The following is a 23,681-nucleotide window of genomic DNA, read 5'->3' on the forward strand; positions in this document are numbered from 1 at the left end:
GAGACATTAAACCTGGCCCAGCCCACAAGGCTCAGCAAATGAGCCAAGAACCAGCTGTCATCTGAAATATATGGTAATGACCAAGGGCAGCAAACAAAGTACAGTGTCTCACCTGACACCTTTGTACTCCTGGATGACTCCCAATTCTCTAGACATAGCTATTGAGTCTTGCACCACCAGCAAGACATTGGAAATTCAACATGGTTTATTACCATCTGTCTGTTGTCTATTACGGCATTTATAACCAAGGGAAAGGCCAATTTTTCTGTGACAGTAAATCTACGCCATGGAACAGAAGAAAAAGCTTGTTTTGACTTGTAATCTGAGCAAACCTGACAAGATGGGAACAGAAAAGTGAAAGAACAAAAGGGCATTTTTATAGTATTTTTTTTAAAAAATAAATAACAAAGCTGAAGTAAGGCAGCCAAAATGTTCAAAGTGTTGCTGCTAGAGCACTTTCCTCTCAGTATTTTTCCAAAGTCACCTTCTAAATAACTAATGCAAGTATCACCTCTGTAATCATGTCAAAAACACTTGGCTGCTTGCTTTCAAGCACTCTGGATTTACAGAAAAAGAGTAGTGTATATGAAATTCATTCTCAAAACAGTTAAAAATAATCTAGCTCAGTCTAGGGATTCAGGATTTCCAGTGAAACCCACTGAACAAGGTAGTAAGGTGCAACTAGCCCTGACATATCTGCTGCATCTCATATCCTTCACCCCAGTATACAAGTACTTACACTTTTCAACATTTGTACGCCCCAGACTGGCTATCTTGACATGCTTTTGATCCCAATTAAAACTTGAAAGTATACATGATAACATATGTGAATTTGCCATACATGATGCAAAAGGTAATACTGAATTTCTACCTGAGGCATTCACTGGATGAAATGCACAGTTTTAGTATAGTAGAGAAGATGCCCATGAGATTTGAACGTGGTCTTTGAAGACAGCAAGCTGGTCCCACTTGAGTGCTTAAGTTACCCGGTCCTTAGTTAACAGCTTATGACAGGGACTGCAAGAACCCGAGAGTCACCAGAGGTCCATGATCTCTAGGTGTGACACATCAAGATTGGTACACACTCGGCCTTCCCAGCTGCAGCCAAAGAGACATTCACCACTGAAGCTTGCTCCAGAAAGCTATAAAGTTATTATCTCAAAACCATCACCACCCCAGGCCTCGTGCATATCATGGTGGTGTCAGCGCCGCATTTGACAGGCTTGGCTACCCTGTGAAGAGTTGCCAGGGGAGGGAATTCTGATGAATGTATCCCACTAAGGTTTCTTATATCTGGCTGATATACATGGAGCAGTCTCCATGTATTACCCTGTTCAATGCTTCTCCTTGCTTTCTTAGTCACTGTCAAGCAGGTTTTCTCAAGAGCACAGAAAAGAGATCAGGAACAGATCCCTTCCCCAGACTGGAAATTGGGGTTGCTGCTGCTGTGGCACATGCAAGGTATGCAGTCGTGCTCTCCACCCTAAATCTTCCTCTTGCAGCAGGAGGGCAAGGCATTAGAAGTGCTGTGGCACAGATGGAACCTCAGTGGCACTGGCTGTCATGCAGTCTACACAGGTGAGAAACCTGTGTGAGCAGCCATGGTGAGATATCCATCTAAGCCCTGGTCTGCCTCGGCATCAGCCGGCTCTTAGTGGGGATTGCCCCTCTGCCCTTTTCTCCTGACAGTGAGGTAAGCAGAAGGCAGGTAGTGAGGTACAGTGCTCCCCTTGCTGCTCCCAGCTCCTATGAAGAAGAGTCTGTGTGGCACATGGCCCTCACTGCTACCCAGCAGAGACAACTGCAAGTCCAAGTTTAAGAGCAGAAGCTTTGTGGCCTCTATGGGTGAAAAATCAAACAGAGTAGACTAAATAGATTACGCTAATTAGGAGATGCAATATCCAGAGAAGAACAAGACAGTACTTTCTTTGGGGGACATTACTTGTTGCCCAGGTGAAAAATGAAATTTTCCCAATGGATCTGTCCTGGCTAATGTCCTTGCAGATATGCTTTGGAATAAATTATGCAAAGTCATTGGTTTGGGTATGTATCTGATCAGTTATCCCACATCCTCCAAGACATTTCCTATTTAATTTCATTCATTAAAAGAATGAACAAAAAATACACTTAGTAATTGAAAGGAAAACTAATGCTGTTTTCCCAGCACTTGGAAACATGGGATGCTGTCTTGCATCCAGCTAAGTGAGAGCTAAGTCTTCTCATGTAACCATAGTTGCAAGAGGTTTTGTTCGGCACTCCTCTTTCCAGGAGGCTGCCATAGCTACCTTCAAATTCATCACTGTCCAATGTGATTCATGGCATTACTGGTGCAGACCAGGATTCAGCCCCTCTCAGTGCTGCAATTGCTGAGAGCTGTATCAAAATGGCAACTGCCGGTGCCAGTGACATCTGCCACCACTCGTGCTTAAAAATGGAACAGCAGGACCTGAGAGCAGGGCAGAGATGAGTACTGGAGTTTGGGAATGAAACAGAACTATCAGGAGTAGGGCAAAGAGCTTGCTGGTGCATCCAAGCCTATTTAACACTTCTGGGTGAGTGGCAATGCAGTATATTGCAAGCAGATAAAAACTACTGAGATCTTTGGTTTGTAAGTTTTAGTGCTGGAAATCACATTGCACTTGCCACAAACAAATGCTACACTAAGGGACAAATTAATAGAGGAGGTCTGTTTTCTGGCTGAAATCCAAATTACTTTTATGCTGCCTCCTGAACTTCTCGAAATATTAGAAAATCAGACTTGGCCCTGTCAAATCATCCCTGTGGATGAAGAGTAGAAGGATGTTGCTGCTGGCAGTCCCACTGCCAGGCTGTGAAAATGCTAAGGTCTCCTCTCTTCTCTCCTGCTGCCCAAACTGCTGGGCTCCTGGCCTCCTGGAGCCCCCAGACCTCTGCCCACACCAGCTGCCCTGGGTGCCTGGGGGTGCCACAGCACTGGAGACCCATCCTCAACCTGAGCCACCAGCCCCCAGCCACCTGGCCCTCGTGTAAATTGCTGTTCACAGAAATGATGTGCCTTCCCCTTTGGACTTGGTTTTTCCTTGTGCAGAATCTTCCCAATTAGTGATAGCTTTTTGGCTGTTTAGTAGATCAGTCCCATGCTTATGTATGAAAATTTTCTTCAGCCTGTTTGTTCCGCATCCAAGTGTTTAATCAGCGATTATGCTTAAGGGTAGTCTGTGTTTTTATTATCTGCTTAATCAGATGAAAGAACGCTCTTTTATCTTTTTTTTATTTATTCTTAATTAAGAAAATGCCAAGACATTGCATAAGAGGAGTGCAGCCTTGTACCTCCTAGGCAGGAGCAAGCAATGCTGCCAGGGGAAATATCTTGCACACAATCTTCCTTTCAAATCTGGTTATAAAAAGTAGTGGTACTGACTTTTATCAATTTGATAAAAACCAACTGCTGACTTACTGAACCCTTCACCAACCCTGGACAACTGAAAACGCACTTACTAGAACAGCTTATCCCTGTTTATTTTTATCGATAAATATATAAAGTATAATCAAATAAAGTAATATATGTATTTAATACACAAACACCTCTTTTCTTTGAGGTTACTATTGATTCCAGTGAAGCATGAATATGCTGAAAAAGAGAAAAAATAAAATAAAAAAAAAATATGGTTAATTGAAATTTCAAATCCCCTTGAACAAGTCCCTGCTCTTTCCAAGACATCTGCTTCTCAGCCAGGGGTCTTCTGCTCTTGCAGGAGCAGCAAACCAGGCTCCAGGAGAAGGACCCAGTGTTACAGCAGTTTCCCCACCACTGGTTTTAGGTCACTGACAACTCATCAGTTTTTTCCCTTTAATACGCTTTTCACAGCTTTCCAGCGCCAGTTCAGCTGCTGCAGCACAAATTTCTTGCTCTCAGGAGGCAGAGACAGGGCTGCGGGGTCCAGGAGGTCAGAGATGCCTCTCAGGACAGGCTTTGAAACAAATTTCTGTGATGTCACTGTTTATGCCCCCTTATCTCCTGGGCTGTCTGTGCCCACTGCCAGAGCAAGACCTGCCCCATTCCCCTGGCTAGTGGGGCTCTCCCAGCCACCCGGCCCACAGGTCTTGAGACATCAACTTTTCTGCTTCTGCCAGATGGATATTGGAGGAAACAAATGTGTTCCCAAAGATAGTGCCTCCCTGTGTGGCTCTGAACAGCCGTGTGTCACTCATGCTCCTGCTGAGTCTGGCTTTAGGTACAGCTGGCTGCTCTGGGTAAAGAGGGCTATTATTTCTTCCCAGAACAGATTGTCCATATGATGGACATACAAAATGATTCAAGCTCTAAAAAACCTCCAAAACCCAGGAGAAGAACCAACCCTTATGGCCAGGGCAGAGGCAACACAAGGCTGTACTGGCCAAATGGGAGTCCAGCAGGAGGTCACTGCCAGCCCTGCTCCCCTCATCCAGAGCCCACCATGCCCCACTGGGGCTTGCTCCCTTGGGCACCTGCATGTGGGGCTGAGGTAGATGACCATGATGTACCAGTGGGGTGGCTGTCACTGCAATGTTCCCACACTCCAGCCCCATGGGCAGGAGAAGGTTCTAGACAAGCCATGAGGGTCAAGGGGTGAAAGCCATAGTAGGAGGAAAGAGAGCAGAGTAAGGTGCCCCTATTCTGAGTCTCTGTTGAAGCTCTCCTTTGAGGTTAAACACAGCACAGAAACTTAAAACAAGCAGGTGGGAGAGTTTTCAAATCATGCAGGGACTTTGCCCTCTTCCTCAGCTCTTGTGAGATCTGCCCTGGGAGTGTGGGCACAGGCACGAGCCAGCAGGGAAGGCATAGCAGCACATGCCCAAACCTCTGTTCTTTGGCTCCTAATGAAATTCATGCAAATTTTAGATTGAGATGTCTGGAGCTTCCTCCACCTGTCACTGGCTTATTTCTAACAGAAGCCATAATGAGGCACCTGGAGGACAGGATCATTTCGTTTTCTTTACAGTAATAGCAATTTAGATGCTCTGTAATGTAATAGGAGCGAGAAGGGAACAGAACTGGAAGAGCTTGCCGGTTTGTCAGGTTTGATGAGCTTCACCACAGAGGGCAGGCAGGCCCTGTCCTACCATGTTAGGAACAGAGCTTTGTAGTCCTATCTTGCAATAAAACCTGCCTGCTGTTGTTCTTGGGGGTTGACCATGCTGGCCTGAGGCACAACCACCCAGCATCCGAGTGCCCTGACTGCCCCTCTGCACCTCTCAGAGCACGCAGCAGCTGAGCACACAGCAAAAGCCAGCACCTTCTGGAGACAAAAGCAACTATTTCAGCTCCTACTAACTCAGCTGGACCTTTCCCATGGCCCTTGGTCTCCTGCATATGTGCCCAGCGTGGCCAGAACACCCTGCAGTGCTGAAGCCAGAGTACAGAGGCCAGAGTACAGAGGCCCTTGGGGAGTGCCAGCAGGCATGGAGAGCACTGCCTTCAGGCTGGGAAATCTTACCTAGAGACCATCAACACAGAGTTTGGTGCACCTGCTTATATATTTTAAGCACAGACTTGCCTGCAGCTGCCTCTGCAAAGCAAAGCCCCTGGTGCCCTATGTTGGCCAGTGAGCATTCATTGGACTTCCTATGCATCTGAGCAGGGCTGGTGCTCCTCCGCTAGGCAGGAACTGCAGCAGCATGTGCCTCACATACAGCACAGAGCTCAGCCAAGCTGCACCCTCACCGACTCCTGCTCGGAAAACCAAAAAGTCCCTTTTACTGATTAAAAGACCAGAGAATAGGGCCTGGCCCTTCCTCCCCTTGAGCAGCTGTTAGTGCACCATGAATGCAGGACAACTCTGTTGCTTTACTCTTTGGTCATGGGTGGGTATTTTCCCCTTGCTTCCCGAAGCTTTCTTTGATTCACTGATACTCCTACTGCTCCAGGATGGCCTTACAGGGAGTTTTCTGTGAGAAAACCCATGGAAACAAAGATTATAAATGATTGACTTGTACCTTGTTTGCTGTGATGCACCTGTGAGAGTCCTCAGACCCGAGCACTGTCCTGCCCCTCCCAAAGCAAAGCTGGGGCTGTGTGTGCTGCCTGGGTCACCAGCTGCAGAGTCCTGCCAGCTCAGGATGCCCATGATACGCATACTGGGAGAGAAATGCTGTTCTTAAGTTGCCACCCAGCTTCTGGGACATGACTTGGCAGATACGCTTGGATGCAGAGTTGTGCTGGCTGGTGTCCGAGCTCATTTAGCACCTCGTGATCTACCCCTGCCTGAGCAGCATCTGGCTCTGCAAATGCTTCCATCGCTGTGGGGAAACCACGGGCAAGCAGGAAAGAGGGACTCCTGCCCCTTGCCCTGTGATGCAGCACTTCTGTGGCACCAAGAGCTCAACATTCATTTCATGTGGTCCCTTTCCATCAGTCCCAGACAGCTGGTGGGAGGGGGTGCCTGTGGGGGTCTACCCACCTAGCATGGGGTGAGGGTAAATGCCCACATAGAGCTAACGGGAGGGAGCTCATCTCTGCAGTATGGGCTTGGGGATGGAAGAGAAGACAGGAAAAGGAGGGAGAGGAGGGGAGTACCTGCCCACAACGTACAGCAATACTTTAAATATGCACTTTTTCCTATTTCAGTCTAATGAGTTTTAAATAAAGCAACCATGGTTTTGCCATTGTGAAAAAGAGTTTTTGGAAGCCTGGTACTTCCTTACAATGACAGGTAAAAGACAGATCTATTGATAATGACACAGTGCATACATGAATGAGCATTTATAATCCTTCTGTACTGTGAAATACCTAACAGTGACAGAAAAAGACCCACACTAACACCATGGGTGTGTGCTAAAACATGTATTTCTTTTCTTGCTAATTCTTCCAGGGCAGTGGGAAATGTTGCAGTGTAGCTGACAACATCTCTCCAGTAATGAAATGCTGCGATTCAATGGTTTTCCACACTCACAGTGGCATTGCCTGCCTCCTGTTTGTATTCCTCCAAGAGGTTTAGCAAGATGAGAAAAGCTACTTCAGAAGCAACTGCGGTGTGTCTGCAATTGACCTGTGGGTTTGGGGCTTTATCTGCTCTAACACCTCTTCCTATGCTGGAGGGCATTTAGCAACAGGTAAATAGTTAATTTAATTAGCGGATTTGACTCCTCCACAGTGTGAGTTTGACTGATTGAGTCACAAGAGTAAAATGCTAAAAAGGAGTTTTATTCTAAGCTTTTTGTCGGGCTAGCAAAGTGGTATTTGCTGAGATTTATATAGGTGCGAGTTATAGAAAGGTGACAAGTTTTGAGGAGGTCTAGATGGGAGAAAATGACATGACTCATGTTTAAAACCAGTGGAGTTTCTTTTACCAAATACTTCTCAGGGTTGCAACAAAAGTGAGTGTCTGAAATTCCAACTGGAGGAGCAAACCATGAACTCAACATAAGGTCAGTGAGGAAGAGCATTATTAACTGACAGCTTACATTGTAAAGTAATGCCTCCACACCAAGGAGGCATTTATCTCTGAATTTTAACATGATGAACATGCAAAGCACAGATTTAAGGGCATCTGATAATGTTAATCCAATTATGGTTTTATTCCAGCATCCCTTAAATGCTTCTTCAATTCTTTTATCCAGAGACTTAATTGTCTATTATGAGTGAGTGAATCAGAGATACGAGGCAAATACCAGTTCTCGTTACTGAAGAAACTGCATGTTTCAGTATAGCCTAATGCTATGAATCTTGAGGACCCAATGGTATATTCTGTGTCCTTCCCTGTAAAAGGAATTGTAGGGAATATTTCTGGGGTTTATTGGGTTTTGGTTGGTAATGATAGCTGATCGAGTACATCCAGCCAAGGTGTCATGATTGTAGAATTGACTGTACTTAATTATTAACGTGACAATTTTACTGCTGCTCCAACACCTTGTTGCAGTTATGTTTAGAAACCTCAGGTGTGCAGACAGGGACTCCTGTCTTGCTGTCCACTTATACCAACTCTCTTGGGATGTCTTGCTTTTCACCTGACCTTCACCATCCCGGTGTGACCACCATGAGACTTTTCCCTCCTCGTAGCCTTTGGTCACACACAGGGGTTGGTCATCTCATCTGCCCACTGAAGAGAAGTCTCCTAAGAGTCTCTCTCCTCACCAGCCCATTGAGTCCACTGCTTTGGAAACGGGTGACTGGAAGCACACATGTATTTCAGACAAGATCTCGCCAGGGCCCTCTTCAGCCCTCCTGATGCCTTCCTACTCACCCACCCACTCCAGTCCTCCTCTCCCAATGTATTATCCTTGCCTCTATCTTAATTAGGTCACCTACATTTGCAGGACTCACAGACGGTGCTTCAGGAGGATATTTAACTATTTAATGTATTATTTCCCTGCTCAGAGGGAGGCCGCACAATTAGGCCATCCTTAGCAATTCTCCAGACTGCTAAGGAGAGAGAATTAGAGAGAATTGTTCAGAACAATTTCTAAGACAGAGATGATGTAATTTCCCTGAGATGCACTAGAAGTGGCCTCCAGTTAGTTTGGGAGGTTTGCCTATCCACCCGTACAAGCCACTCTTGCTGCCAAAGATGATAACATCATCCATCATCTCCGACCTTTGAGAATACAGCACCCCTTGCACAGGCACAGAGTTTATTACATTCCTTCTGGTAATCTGAATATGAAACATACCCAAGTGCTTTAATTTTTTCCTCACAGGTTAAAAAACATCTTTTTTTTCTCTACCAGACTCTTTCAAAATTGTCTGTGCCCTAAAGTGTGGCCCTGTAGACCAGACACAGTGCCAAGCTCAGGCTTCAAAATGGCTTAACCTGGAGCAGTGATTACCTCCCTCCCCCTGTGAACACAACCGCTGTTAGCATCTTCCAGGCTGAACTTTGCTTTTTATGCGGCATTGTCACAATTTGATTCATATTCTGTTTGCAACCCAGCTGTAATCTGCAGATTATTAAGTCCCAAACTGTTGCTTATCCAGGTATTTTTCATTTTCACTTCATTTGTGCTTATTTATTTCCCTCCTGAATGCAGTATTTTCCACTTTTTTTTTTCCACAGCAGTTTATCTTACTTACTCCTGACCTCCCTTCCAATTAACCACTTTTTAATTTATTCAGGCCTCCCAGCCTGCAGTCCTGGTGAGCTGATACTTTTGTTCGCTTTATAAATGTAGCCTCTACCCCTTTGTTAATTACATTAATGACAATATTTCCCAGAAACAGTCATGACAGGCTGCTGCTGGGCTCCCCTCCTTTCCTCCATTCCCTCCTGCTCAGAAAAACCATCAACCAGGGCTGCGTGGTCGCTCCTATTCTTTCAGGGGCTTTCTGCCAGTACCAGTGGAAGTATTTAATCTTCTCCACAGAGAAGTTCACCAGTCTGTAGTAGCCCTGAGCTCATGGAAACTAGCCAATTCACTTCTCTCTGAATTCTCTCTTGCTGATGATTGTGTCCTGATGGCCCACTCAGTTGAAGACACAGCAGTTCAGCACTAATCACTTTGCACATTCAGTCAATTGCTTTGATTTCATGACCAGCCTGAAGCAAAGCAAATTACAGAGCTGCCTGTGGCAGGGGGACACACAGGCCACCCAGTTATTATGACAATCATGTTTCTCTCAAGGATGGGCAGAATTTTTGCTCCCTGGGGAACAGAGCAATGCAGAAGTGATGAAATTGCTCAGTGCACAGGCACAGTCTGCTGTGGCTTGGGAAGGCTGTCCCACCACCTGAGGCATATACTGCACCATGAACCACACTGCATGATTGCAGGACAGGTGTCTCACAGCAGTTGTACACCTTCTGCAGGATGGGATATCTATAAGGATACTCAGTCACTTCAATGCCTTCAATGGTTTGCAAAATAAAATCATCAAATAAAAATTCCAATAATGAAATTAATTATTGTCAAATGTTTGGCTGTAGGCACATGAACCCAAATGTACTCTATAAATAGTACTCTATACCCTTTGGTTAGACGGCCAGCTTGAAAATACCAATCATCTACAGTCACTTGCACTCTCATGGTAATTCACAATACTGGTTGGAAATAAAACCTGAAATCATACCCTACCAACCCAGTGGCAAAGAAACAATAATACACCGTGCAGTGCTGAAGAAAATGTGTACTAGTGCCATAAGCCAGTTTGAAAGAGAGAGTATATTTCACATAAAAAATGTGAGCAGTAGGAAACAGTAACCCAACTGTTTGGGAACAGACATGGTCTATTCTTCCTGAAAGTATTTCTGGTGCGATGGCATCAACCTGCTTCCCCACACAGTCATCCAGTAGGGCCTGTCCTGATGTCACACAGTGACCCTTGCTCTGGTAGTTCACTGCGGTCATCAAAGAGCTGGAGATGACCTCTGGCACAGAGACCAACCCCACAGAAACCTTCCCTGATCATCTGCCCAAATTGTTCCAGCAGTCCTCGGTGCCCCAAAAGTCCTCTGAGCTTTTCCAGTTGACCCATAGGATATTTAAAGTCTCAAAACTGGATGTGGCACACTAGCCAAGGTCTTAATATTTCAGGTGGCCTATGTTCAAAACTTCCACTTTGACACCTTCCCCTCAGTATCTATTTTGGGATCCCCTATAACCTCAGACACTGTTCTGCAGAGTTGCTGTAATTGTGTGGTATGTTTTAGTTACTTTAGTACTTTTACCTATTTGCCCTGATTGAATTTGCTCCTCTTTCAAGTATTTTTTCTAATTCATAACTTTGAAGTTTGAGTCCCATCTGTGGAACTGATTAAACTATCTGCAGTTGATATAATCCATTAACTTAATAACCCTATTTTATAAATGGCTTCATCAATGGAAATGATTGAGTAATACCAAAAGCAATACAGATCCCTAAGGAACATCAATTGTTCTATTTTCAAGTTTGATGATGAAACAATGATAGCATTTTTCTGAACAACTTTATAGTATTTCATAACATTTCAAATGAGGCTGTTATCTTCTGCTTTGCTTTTAAAATGTTGTGTTAAAGCAGTGCTTTCTCTTTTTTATCCTGAAGCTCATTATATTGCTTTTCAATAAAATTGTTTTAAAACTGTGTATTAGTAATAAATTTTTATTGGTAGATGTAAACCCAAGCCTTATTTATTTTTAATTTACTATTTGATTCAAGGATTATCCCTCTTCCGTGAAGCTTGAAGGAAAAAGACATTGAGTATTTCAGTTTTCCCTAATTTACTAAATGCACATCATTTTGTGTGTAATTGATTTAACTTCCCTTTCTAGTAGAGGTTTCACTAGGCTTTAGCAGTCAAATTTTTTTGTGGCTTTCTGTCCTTTTTCACACATATCTGTGCTCTTACATTTATGCATAGATACATATTCTCCCTGTCTATTCTTGTGGATTTTTCTGTTTAAAGAATTTATGGTACAGTTATAATGCCCTCTTATTATAATCTCTGGTTTTCCATTGCACTGGTATAATTTGTCATTATGTGTCCTTTTATTAGTTCTCAGAGATGATAATAATTTATCATTCTGTTTGTTTCAGCCATTTTATAAAGTATTCTGGAGTGCATTTCATCTACTTAGGTAAGACATTCCAGCTTCTCAAACTTTTCAGAGAATACTGCTCTCCTGAAACCAGTTCCTCTTCTTCACACACCTACCTGGGGGGACCACAAAACAAACCTTTTTGTATAGAGAAGTGAACTGATTTGAAGTCCATGTAAATTCTATTGTATAGCTTTGCATCTTTGCCTAAAATTAAAAAATTGTATTTTGTAACCAGGATCAAACCCTTTTCTTCTTCCAGATTAGCAAACTTCTCCTCACTAGTCTGAATCAAACCTAGAGTAGTCACTCTTGAATTATATCCTCCATGAGTTGTTAAGTTACTTTTGAGGCTAATCTTTAGATTAATAAAAGGTGCTGGCTAAATGAGAACTAATAAATTACTTTAAACTGAATGAAAGAAGTTTGTATTTTGGTCTTTGAGTCAAACTGTTAAATATATGAGTCAATGGGAACCAATACAAGTATCAGCACAAGATTTGTCTAACCAAATGAAACAACAGAAACATAGCATTACTTCAGTTATTTCTAAAGCGCCAACACTGTAAGTGCAGAAACTAATTCAGAAGATGGAAGGAGAACACCACCACCAATAAGTAGATTTAAACTTACTCTTTATGATGCACTTTCATCAAAATTTGTAGTTGCCAAGTATCAAATTTCATTCATGCAACATCAATCCACTAAGAAATACATATTCTGGTGAGAAAATTAAAGTCCATATTTATGTAAAAACTGTTTTGAAATAAAAATAAAACAAGATCTTTATTTTACAAAAAAAAATTATTTTTTTTTTACTAACAGAATAATTATTTGGAAAATGTAATTTCCCACATGAAATAGTTAAAGGAAGTTAAATATATTTAAAAATGGAAGATTCTGCATTTACATAGTTATATGTCATTAATATTGAAGATATGCTTTCTGGCAAAAAACTTCTCATGCTTAAAAAATGCACCTTAGTTTTATACTGTACATTACAACATTCAGTAGTAAGAAACAGAAGTAGTAAACAGGTCATATGCAAAGAAAAAATGTTACATATACAAGACAGTTACAACTGTGACACAAAAAAATTAAAATGTTCAGTTTTAACAGTATTTGAAGGCAATTCAAAATCATTTCAGGAATTTTGTGAAATTTAAGGCCATTAGTTCTAAATAAAATGTATCTGACACAAACTCACAAAACCGTGTATTTTGTACAAAATATACATGCAAAACCATTTTATAATTATATACGAACAGGCATATACTAAAATTTTTTGGGTAGTTCTGTACACAAAATTGTGCACAAAGCAACATAGTTGTGCAATTTTTAAACCAGTTAATTAACATTATCATTCATGCACCCTGAATGAAAATGTGATTAAATGACAATATTAAACCCAAGTATTAAGAGTCAGCATCCCTTTGAACGGGTAATCTAGACAAAAAAAGGTTATGATTTTAAATTTTTAAAGTTTAAAATGATCCATTATAAAACATCTGCTGTAATCACTTCAAAAGACATTTCTGATGCAAAATTTCTAGTGCTTTAAGGGATGCATGATATGATTTAATGAGCTCGATGACTCAACTATAATACTCTGATAGTTCTGAATTGAGGTAATTTTCTTTAATTAATTAAAGCAAGTAACTATTCTAATTTGTTTCAGTAGCTAGTTTAAAAATCTGTAAACTTAGATAAACTTAGAAATTGGAGAATCTCTGAAAAAATACACACACCTCCCCCTCAGAGTTTGGAGTTAGTTACAAGTCATATGCAATTATATTATTCACATTTCAGGAGTTTATTCTGAAACTGTGAGATGAATGGATTACTGAGCACTGACTGAAGCAATTCAGTTACTTGAAAACACATAGATATATTTGTCCTTTTCTTAGCTTTCATTTGTATTTGCCTGGACAAACATTCAAAGAGATATTGCTTCTCTTGTTATCTTGTGACAAACTATTGCAAGCTAGAAGACATGTGAATCAATATTCCAAACTTTTATTCTTAAGAATAGTTATAAAAGTACTGAAATTTAAAAATAGTAACATGTAAACATTGATACAGAGTAATAGCATTCCTATACATTTATATACACACAGTATTCAGAGAGGACACTATCTTCTGAGTTGAAAACCTGACTTGTGCTTTCCCCCTCCAATAAATACATCAAAAAAGTAGGATGCTTTGTAAAAAAAAAAAAAAAAAAAGAAAAAAAGACTCAGATCATCAACATTTTACTCTTAGCATTTAAAAGCTTTCCAGTTGCTATGCAACTATAGGAGAATTTTGGTATGTAAAGAGAATTTTTCTAGCTCCAAAAAATTATCAGAAGCTACTGCTGCATCCAGAGACTTGTGATAAATGCTTCAGAGCAGTCATATCTGAGTCTGCAACACGTGAATTGGAGGTGTATAGGGTGGTGGTGCAGGTAATGGCTTTATTCCTCTGACTCTCATGTAGGACAGAAACTGCTCTGGAATTTCAGCCAAAACATCTTTAGCAAGTCTTGCCATGCTTAACACGTGGTTACCACTTCTGTCAATGTAATCTCGGAATGGCACAAACTACAAAACAAAACAGATCATTAACAGATCATTCACTCAGATCATTATGCAAACACAGAATACATCTTACAACCTAAAAATAAAGTTTTATCGAGGGAACTGAGAGATAACCCAAATATATCAATGAAACCTGTCTTGGGCAATCTGAGTGAGCCATGGCTTATGTGAAGAGGCTCACCCACAGTGAAAGTATAACGCTGTTTCTACCACAAGACAGATTTTAAAAAATTGAAATACAATGAATATATATGTAAAATATATCATATAAACCACAACATACGTACATATAAAACAGGTAAGGTAGCATATTAATGTACTCTATCTCTCAACCCTTTTCATACAAAAAGGTACTTTTGTCTCAGAAAACTATCCTTAGCTTACATTCCCTGCTCCTGGGGCTCTCCTACCAGGCTGCCTCCCCTCTGGCGCTTTGTGAATAGATTTTTTGCCCTCTGAAGTGAACAAAACAGAAAGGATGGTTTTATATTTTTGACCATTTTGCATTATACCTGGTAGAACTATGAACCACCCGAACACTTTTAATATTATACTAACAGATGCATAAAGAATCTAAGCAAAAAGGATTGGATTCAAACAGGAACTTTTTATGATACTCAGATCTGCAACACCTAAACCAGTTAGCTACCCAGCTCTGGCTGGGATTTCATAATACTTTATGAGATGCTTGTGCTACTGGCATAGAAAAAAGAAACAACCCAGGCTCCTAGATTTTTATTCATAACAGAGAGCACACAGCAAAGCAGTGGGTTAAGTTTGCTAATAGGTTATGCCAAAGGAAAGCCTGATTTGAAATTCTGCTTCTTGATCAGATTCTGGAGCCTATCTCAGGGAAACAGCTGGATGACAAAATTGGGATTCAATGTCCCAAACCAATTCTGGTGCTGATATGCCAGGCTATGCTATGGTGCCCTTCTGCTCTCTCATCCCTCAAAAAACCCAAAACAAACAAACCAACAAGTAAATTGTCCCTATTTGTTTGCTAGCTGTTGTACTCCAGGATAAAACTAGAACTGATTGTTAAGTCAGACCCACAGATATTTCATCACCTGTCTCAACTCTCAAATCTTTTGCCCATTATACCAACCACACAAATTATGCTTTCTTGGATGCACAGCAACCACAGCTACAGACTAAGTTCCATTTTTCTTAAAAGCATTGAAGTTTTCAAAATTTAGGGGTTACAGTGTTACAGTGAGTTACAGTGAAAGTTTAACCTACACTTAATTTCTGAGATCCTGAGAGTTTCCCAGAAAAGACAGAAATATAAGAAATCTAGTAAATATATTAAACAAAGAAAAAAACACCAACAACCTCTTGGACAAAAAAAAAATAACCGTAAAAACATCCAAACCCAAAGACAACATTTCAGGAATAATGAACTTAAATAACTTTTACAACAACTTTGGAAAGTACTTCTCACCCTTGACTTATGGAAGCCATCTAGGCATCAATCTCCTACTAAAAGATGTTTAGAATTCAAGCAAGAAACTATTCTCTGCATAACTTTCCTGAAAAGGATCTCAAGCTGCCAGAAAAAAAGGCTTCCAGACTTTGTATTTTAACTGTTACATTAAACTGAAATAAAATTAAGTGTAACCAGCTACTGATTAGGGCATGTTCCCAGGAAGCAGTATATCTGCAGTTTCTCTGAAGATAATGACTCAGTTGCAAGATTGTTGAAGCTAGAAGTGCCCTCACAGAGGTCTTTTAGTTCAACCTTGCTGCTCAAGCAGAGCCAGCGAGCACAGGCTGCCGCAGCCAGCAAGACTAAGAGACAGAAGCATCCTTCACTTCTTCAGTGGGTTGTGTCCAAGAGCATATCAGGCATAAGGGCAGAAGAACAGGCAAAAAGGAACCTAATTTTAGGGTATTAAGCCAGAAAGCAAGATATCTGCAGTCCCATAATTAGCTGTCTAAACCATTTCTGTGTTTACTCAGTAACTTCTCAAAATACAAGAGGACAAGCTTCAGTGCTGTGACATTTACTAGAACTGACTACTTCATTTCATAAAAAACCTCTATCGGTTTTCAAAAGCCAACCCAGAACTGCCCTGTTTCAAGTGGTTGTTCCTTCTTAAACTCCGTTAACTTTCCTGTAAGAATACACCTGACTGTCCCCAGAACCATGGAGTTTGAAGAATAACGAAACAAAACCAAACAAGCACCTCTGTAGCCTTCTGGTTTACACGTTCAGCCAGGATGGAATCAGCTTGGTGTTCATTTCCCCCTCATGTTATTCATTTTCTAATGCAATGTCTGTCTTATGTAAAAAGCACATGCAGTCTGAGTCAAAGAACAAAATGTGTCCCATCCCAAGAGCTCACCTTACCCATTAGTCTGCAGACATGAAATCTCACACCACTGTTCTGTAGCAAAGTGAGGCTATTTCAACAGTGTAATTGTTGACATGCAATTATACAATGTAGATGGCCTGATTTAGTTCTCCCTCCCCCCTCGGTAGATAGATGTTGGAGGAGCTGGAGAAACTATGGACAGATAATCAAACATAGAGATGCACAAGGACAGCAAACATGTAGAAGAAGTAGAGATGGCAAAGGAATAGAATGAAAGATCAAAGGGAAACCAAAGGGAAACTGAAGGAAGGTCAACTGCTTTTTCTATAGTTTAAGGGTTTAAATAAAAAGGCTAATATGCAAAATTTTCAAGACAAACAACAGGTACATAACTACAAGTATTCTCCTAAAATGCCTTAAACAGCAGAAGTATAACATAAAGGAGCAGAAACGAAATAAACTGAGGAAGAATTGGTATACATGAAGTAGAGTCCTTGGGGTATGTATATATACTAGTGAGGAAGGAATAGTGAAGGATACGTCTTTAAATGAATTGCAGTCAGTAGTAAATATAAGAGATGTAGTGACTCACTGTGAACAGGCAAATTTTTCCTTTACTAATTTAATCATAATATTTGACAATACTGTTAGAATTAATAGTTAATTTCGCTAGCTAATTTTAATTAACCTAATACACAAAAAAGATAAAACTTTTTTATATTTGAGCTGTTAGTTTTATGAAGGCAAGTCAGTTTTATCCTGCCAGATATAAAATAAGGTCATACCAAACTTAAAGGGTTTGACATTATCCCTTTTTATTTATTTAGCTAGCCTATGAAGTATTTGTTAGTATTTAGACAGAAAAAGAGCTCAAAATAATACTGCCTTCAGGTAATTCAGTATGGCTTGGGGCAACATTCTGATTTAAATATGTTAATACTAAATAAATGTTTTATTACATTTCTGACATGCAATGAATTCTAAAGAAATACCAAAGGGTATTCATTCTAATTTTTTTAATTTATTTTTCAGTGGAAATTAGTATATCTCTGATGCAAAGCCTTTTCACAAATCCTGCTTAAAACACTTTAAGAACTCTATCAATTTATGCTCTTTGAATGTAAAACCTGCAGATTTTGGGGACACTGTTTCTTGGGAAAATTATGTTGCTTATATTTAAATGCATTTAAACATAAGTGCAATGCATTCCAGAGATACCTGAATTAGCTTCAAAAAAATCTGACAAGGCACAGGGCTTTGCAGAAATACTAGTTCAGGGTCCATTCCCCATATTCCTCTGTTGAAAGCAGTGACATATACAGCATAACAGATTAGACAGCCCCTCTCCATCCCGATATGGACTACTAAGGAACACTACAAAGGCTTTGACAAAATGAGAAACATTCTTTCTTGTCTCCTGTTCAGTTGTCCTACATCATCCCTACTTTTATAATTACCTTTTTGACAACACTAATTAAAAAAGACAGCATGTTTTACTCTTCTAAGAGTTTTGTATGTCGCTTTCCCATCACTTGTTATCTCTGTATGTTGAAAAAATGAAAAAAGTCTCTTTTTCAACTATTAGAGTTCAGGAATCCATGACTTTCTTTAATGTATATCTATAAAGAGTTTGAGGGTAATTTAACTGTTGTCATCTTATTCTCATTTCTGATCCCCATTTAGTAAAATCAAGAGGGGAAATTTTAATGTAGCGTTCATTGTTCTGAGAATCTTTAAGACTGGAGAAAAAATCTCATAATTTTAGTTTCCATATATTCATGTACATTTATTTCGTATTCTAATAGAAACAAATTATAAAATCAGCAGTCATACATGTTTTCAACACCTCCTTGGATTGAAATATTGTATCCACTGTCAGTCATCAATCAATCCTTAAACATTCACATATCAGTATTTGTAACATTAAATATTTTGAAGTTTCAGTTCCTGCAGATATCAGTGAAAACAAATATACATACATATTCCAAGGTTCATCAGCTGCAATCTGACCTTAATCATCATGCAATACAAGCTGTTCATGTAGCTCAGTTATTCTCTCTCTATGCATATGCTACTAAACAACAACATAAAAACCCAACCTGTCTTGAAGAGAAGTGAAAATAAATAAGAGGAAAAATAAGCGAACACTGTAAAGTTTGACAAATAGGAGGAATAAAGGGAGAAGAAGAAATGGCTGATTTACGGTGAGGTTTGAATCTAAGGATGCCTGTGAGTGTTTATTAAGAGGCATTTGGATAATGTCCTGTTTTAGTCAGTCCTGTAGTGGCCAGGTAGTTGCACTAGATGTCTGTTGTAGGTCCCTTCCAACTAAAATACTCTATTTTATAAATTTATTCAGCCACTTTCAGGAAAATAAAATGCCTTCCATAAAAGATTTAGACAGATACCATTCTTTTTACAGATATCACGTTTCTCCAAATTTTCAGTACCTAACTCTTCTCCCACAGATGTATAACACTAAGACTTTATAACAGTGTCTTGCCAGTTGGGGGTCATTTCCTAATGAATGCAGATCCACTACTGTGTGTTACACAAAGGCTTAGAGGTATCGCAGAGAGGTTCTGAGCTTGTTATGAAAACCTCAAGATAAAGTATGTCTGTGCTAAGGTAAAATGAGAGGCAGGAATACAGTTAGAAACAAGAATTCAAACCAAACAGGAACAGTAAAATATATTAGTTCATATTTTCTCTCCCACCTGCACAATGTCTCTTTCTGCAAATTTTCCTCTTGAAGAAATCCTGACTACATCTCCATCCAGTTCTTCCATAGCTACAAAAAAAAATAAAAAAAAAAATCTATGAGTTCTGGCACACAACTAAAGAGTCTTACTGAGAAAAAGTTCAGACAATATACACTTTAGGGCACCAAAACCAACAACTGTTATTTAGGTAACTCTGTAGGGTCATTTGCACCATAAAATACCTCATGTTTTGTAGCTATTTTGCACTTTTTCACGGTGATAATACATACTTTTTGTCTTTATTGTCATCTTCAGAACAAAGCAGATCATGCTAAAAGTCCCTATCCTTCCAGCTCTCAAACCAGCAAGTATATCTGTTTTTGTAAGGCTATATTTATACTTTCATAGGTGGAGAAGAATTCATCAGTAGCTATTGTTACAGAAGCTATCACAGGATGCAGCACAAAGAGGTAGTAAGTCACATTCATACTGAAAAGGCAGTATCTGCTAATGCATAGGAATGAGGAGTGCTTACAAAAATTTCTTAAATTTATTGGGTAATTCTTCTTGTATCTTCTGAGCAGGATCCAGGAAAACTCTCAAATTTTCCAGATACCTGGAAGCTATTCTAGGTAGAAAGGCATAGCCACTCTCTGGTAAGTGTAGAGATGGATGGATTTGGGATCTCAGATTATTGCTCAGACATTGGATCTGCAATTCTACAAAGCTTCTTTCAGTGTATGCTACGAAAATCAAAGCCTTGCATGACTGAGCTTCTTGGGGGGTTACAAACTGGGCTGAATTCACCAAAACCAGCATTTCAAAACCTAGTTCTTCTGAAGCAAGAACTAGAAAGCAAAAATTACATTATCAGGACCCAAATTCAAAGTAAGTGATAGCATATTTGTTCAAAGAAAAAAACTATTAGGTCTGTAGAGCATGATGCCCAATGATGCTGTTGCAAAAACATACATGTGTTCAAACTAGGAGACTGAACAAGTATTTGAAGGAGATTCACTCAAAATTTCCAAAACAGATATAAAATACATGCTGTTCAGAAAATCAAACCTAAAAACTGTATTCAGAGAAGTATCCTATTTGCCTAGTCTGTTCTTAATGTTCCTTAGGAAGCCACCCATAGCCATGTTAAATACAGACTACTGGGCAAAACAGCCCCCTGATGTGACCTATTACAATCATCCTCACATCCTTAAGTAAAGCTCTGCCAAATGTATGTGTCATCTACCTGAGCCCCTATGGTAGCCCCCAGGGACTGAGAGATCTAAGGAACAGTGATATCATGTCTGAAGAGGAGTAGCTTAGTCTCTCTACAGCAGAACTGAAGCTTCAGTGACACCTGAATTTTAAGACAGTCTGCCTGAACATAAACCCTCCTGCAGACACACTTCTTCAGCATCTACATCAGACACGGAGTCCATTGTTTTTTCCAGAAGGAATTTCTTGGGCACTGCAGGACTACAGACTTGGCACACACTTAATGGGTGAATCTCATTGAGGCAGCACACTCAAGGATTGTGGATCCAAACATGGAAACTGTATCCTGCAGTACAAATATAATTCCAGGTTCAGAAAAGCGGTGGGGATGACAGCCCAAGAACATGTCCTGACTGAGTTAAGGAGAGCCTGGGCAAACCCAAGGACTAGACGAACAGCAGAAAAGGGAAAAGGCAAAGGAGGGTGAGAGAAAAGTAAGTAACACAGGACTAAATTTGGGAATTCTCAGGAGTAAAAATTAAGTTTACCAATTTCCGTCATATGCATTTATGAATATAAACTATCTTTTCTCACTGAGTGTGGCATACAATCATCTGAAGTGTAAGTGTCCACCTCAACAATTTCTTCAAGGAATAAGATATTTAAAACTATCACTAATATATCACTTGCCCCAAAAGCATTAAGAAAGTCAACTCCCAATAATTTTTGTTTTATTTTTTCCTCTTTTTTTCATACTCTTAGAATATTTGTAGGAGAATTAACATGTCAAGTCATTAGTCAACATTAAACATCTGTGGCAGTAGTACTAAGTATACTTAATGTACAACAGAAGGCATACTGTCTAACCAGATGTACTAGAATTAAAAAGAAAGGATTTAGGACTTCGAGGAACAGACACACGCAGAATGACTACACTTCACAGTGCAGTGATATATATGATGGCACTTAATAAATTAGTACACATAATGGAAGCAGCTTAGTTATTGCAATAATGAATGGTATTCTGGAATATCATATGAAAGAATATGTAAATAACCTGGTAATTTCTCTCCTGCCTTAATATTCTTTCAGTGCTGCTACACAGTAAGACTCAATCCTCTTACCAAATTAAACCCCAGATCACCTCAAATGTATCTATTTTTTTCTCAAAATTTTATTACTGCAGTAAGATCAGTATTTCCAGCCTTCACAAGGCATCCAAATATCCGTGTTGAAGAAATTCAACATTACTTGATTATACTTAATTACTGCATTGGGTTTTTTTTCAGCTGATCTTCTGGAGCTCTGTAAATGCTGAGCCTCCATATGGTTATGTGACTTGAACAGAAAGCCTGAGGGGCTACACAGCTCCACATGGTAGCTTGTAATCACACTAAGTTATCAATCAATCCAGCTGGAAATGTCAACAGAGCATACTGCTTGTTTCATATTATGTTCTTCTAAAGAACAATATTTGAAAAGCCACATATTACTAAAATGTAAGCAAATAGAAGAAAAAAAATCTAGAAAGAACACTAGAACACTTACCATCAAACTCTGCTGGTCCTACCCCCACTATAATTATGGACATTGGAAGCTTTGAAGCCTTCAAAAGAAGAAGAAAAAAAGGTTTAATGCATTATTTAACCTCTGCCAATAATATGAGAACAATCTGAATAAAAAACATGCATAAGTTATGTTTCAAAGAGCAATTTTTTTCTCCCCTAAAAGGTTCAGGGGTGTAAACTGTCTGCTTAAGTGATACAAAGCATCTTGGATAAAGATAGAAAGGCAGATGATTATTTTAATTTATCTTTTCATTACCAAATCTTTGAATCATGTAGGGTGCTAATTAAACACAACAAACTATGTTCTGGTTTAATACTAATATGACAACTAAGAGGACAAATTTATCTGGGAAACTTTTGTAAACTGATGATTGCAAATATGTACCTAGTGATAGTCTGACATTTATTTAAATGTACTTTGCTGTTTCTTGGTATTACACAGATGCTTGGTACTAAGGGTACAATTTTTACATTGACTTGACGCCAATTTTAAAAAGGAAATAACTAATCTATTTGAGCAATATGCATCTTCTATTTATATCATTAATGAAATTTTATTCAGGTTAGTCATCCATGTCACAAAGCAAACAAGATATCAAACTGGCTTATGGTAAGATTTTCAATTTTATTTAATTTTTTTCATTCAATGAAACAAGTCAAAGACGGTATCTGGCTTTCCCTGAATAAACTCTCTATAAAACCTTTAAAATTATGAAGACAGTGTCATAAATATCAGACTCTCCTGCCCTGAGAGTAGCACCAGTTTACAGAAATAATCTGAAACTGCCTCTGATGAAGAGAGTAACAAATAAAAAAACATCCACCAAATGTCAGGGTTGACAACTATTGCTTACTGAGTTATTCTGATGAACCATGAAATGTCTACAGTCATTTTAAACATTAAACAGGAGTACACACTGGCCAAAAAAAATCAGAGACGTACACCTTCTGATCTCTTAGAACAGAACACCTCCTGTTTTTCAGGTGTTTTCTAGAATCTTATTTCTTGATTGTAAAGAAAACATCCTTTAAAGAGATTCCTACTCACACAGACACAGATTTATGTGATACAATCATATATGAAACAGTAAGTGGCAAGGACAGCATAAAGACAAAGAGTTAAACTCTTGCAAATAAACTTAAGTGTTGGCATTTCCTGAATGACAGCATAACCTTTAAACAGTTTGGTAATACAGAATGTGTCTGACATATATGCTGTAATGAGAAAGATGCCTAAAAGCACAATTAGTGTTAAAAATTGAAATATATTTTTTGAGTTTTATACACATCAAGTTGCATTGAACATGATTGCCCTTTTTAGTATTCTGGATATTATTAAGGCAGAAAAACTGCTATTGAATAGCATTTAATTAGTTCTGTCATTCTCACATTTCAGGAAGTATGCAGAAAAATGAAGGTATCTTCATAAGAAGTAAAGACAGCAAATATTCCCAAACTTCCAGTTATTCCAACCTACAACACACCTGCTGTATTTCCAGATAGTTGTAGACTAACAGCTATTATTCCTGGAAATGAACTATTACTGGAAACAAGGTTTTTTTGTACGTCTTAGTGGTAAATGAATTAATCTTACAAGATATCAGCCAACCACACTTGCTGCTCTCTTACGGACTTCAAATGGGGGGGTGAAGCAAGAGCTGCTCTTTTTTCTCCACTGAGCCTTTTTGTCACCTAAAAGCAGCTCGTCTAAAAGAAAGTACATTTCGAACTTGTAGGCTGGACTAGAGAACAAACATCCAAGCTAAAAGCTTGTTTATCCCCTTTAGAAGTGAGAGTCACTTTATCCTCCTTTAATACTGGAAGGTGGAA

General features: G+C 39.4%; 1 protein-coding gene across 3 annotated transcripts in view; it reads right to left on the minus strand.

Moving 5' to 3' along the window:
• The window catches only part of CPNE8 (copine 8), a 109,692-nt gene that overhangs the window by 14,844 nt on the left and 71,167 nt on the right, over nucleotides 1-23,681 (minus strand). For 2 of the 3 annotated variants that reach the window (XM_064656273.1, XM_064656275.1), the window contains 3 exons: nucleotides 21,832-21,889; nucleotides 19,084-19,157; nucleotides 12,088-14,051 (listed from right to left, as the gene is read on the minus strand). In XM_064656273.1, coding sequence (XP_064512343.1) covers nucleotides 13,863-14,051; nucleotides 19,084-19,157; nucleotides 21,832-21,889 — 321 coding nt within the window. In that variant the 3' untranslated portion in view covers nucleotides 12,088-13,862. Of the gene's footprint in view, nucleotides 1-12,087; nucleotides 14,052-19,083; nucleotides 19,158-21,831; nucleotides 21,890-23,681 lie in introns of those variants that run through there. The other variant, XM_064656274.1, reaches the window with a different exon arrangement.

This window comes from Pseudopipra pipra, chromosome 5 (genome assembly GCF_036250125.1).
Source record: "Pseudopipra pipra isolate bDixPip1 chromosome 5, bDixPip1.hap1, whole genome shotgun sequence".
In the NCBI taxonomy this organism is placed as follows: Eukaryota; Metazoa; Chordata; class Aves; order Passeriformes; family Pipridae; genus Pseudopipra; species Pseudopipra pipra.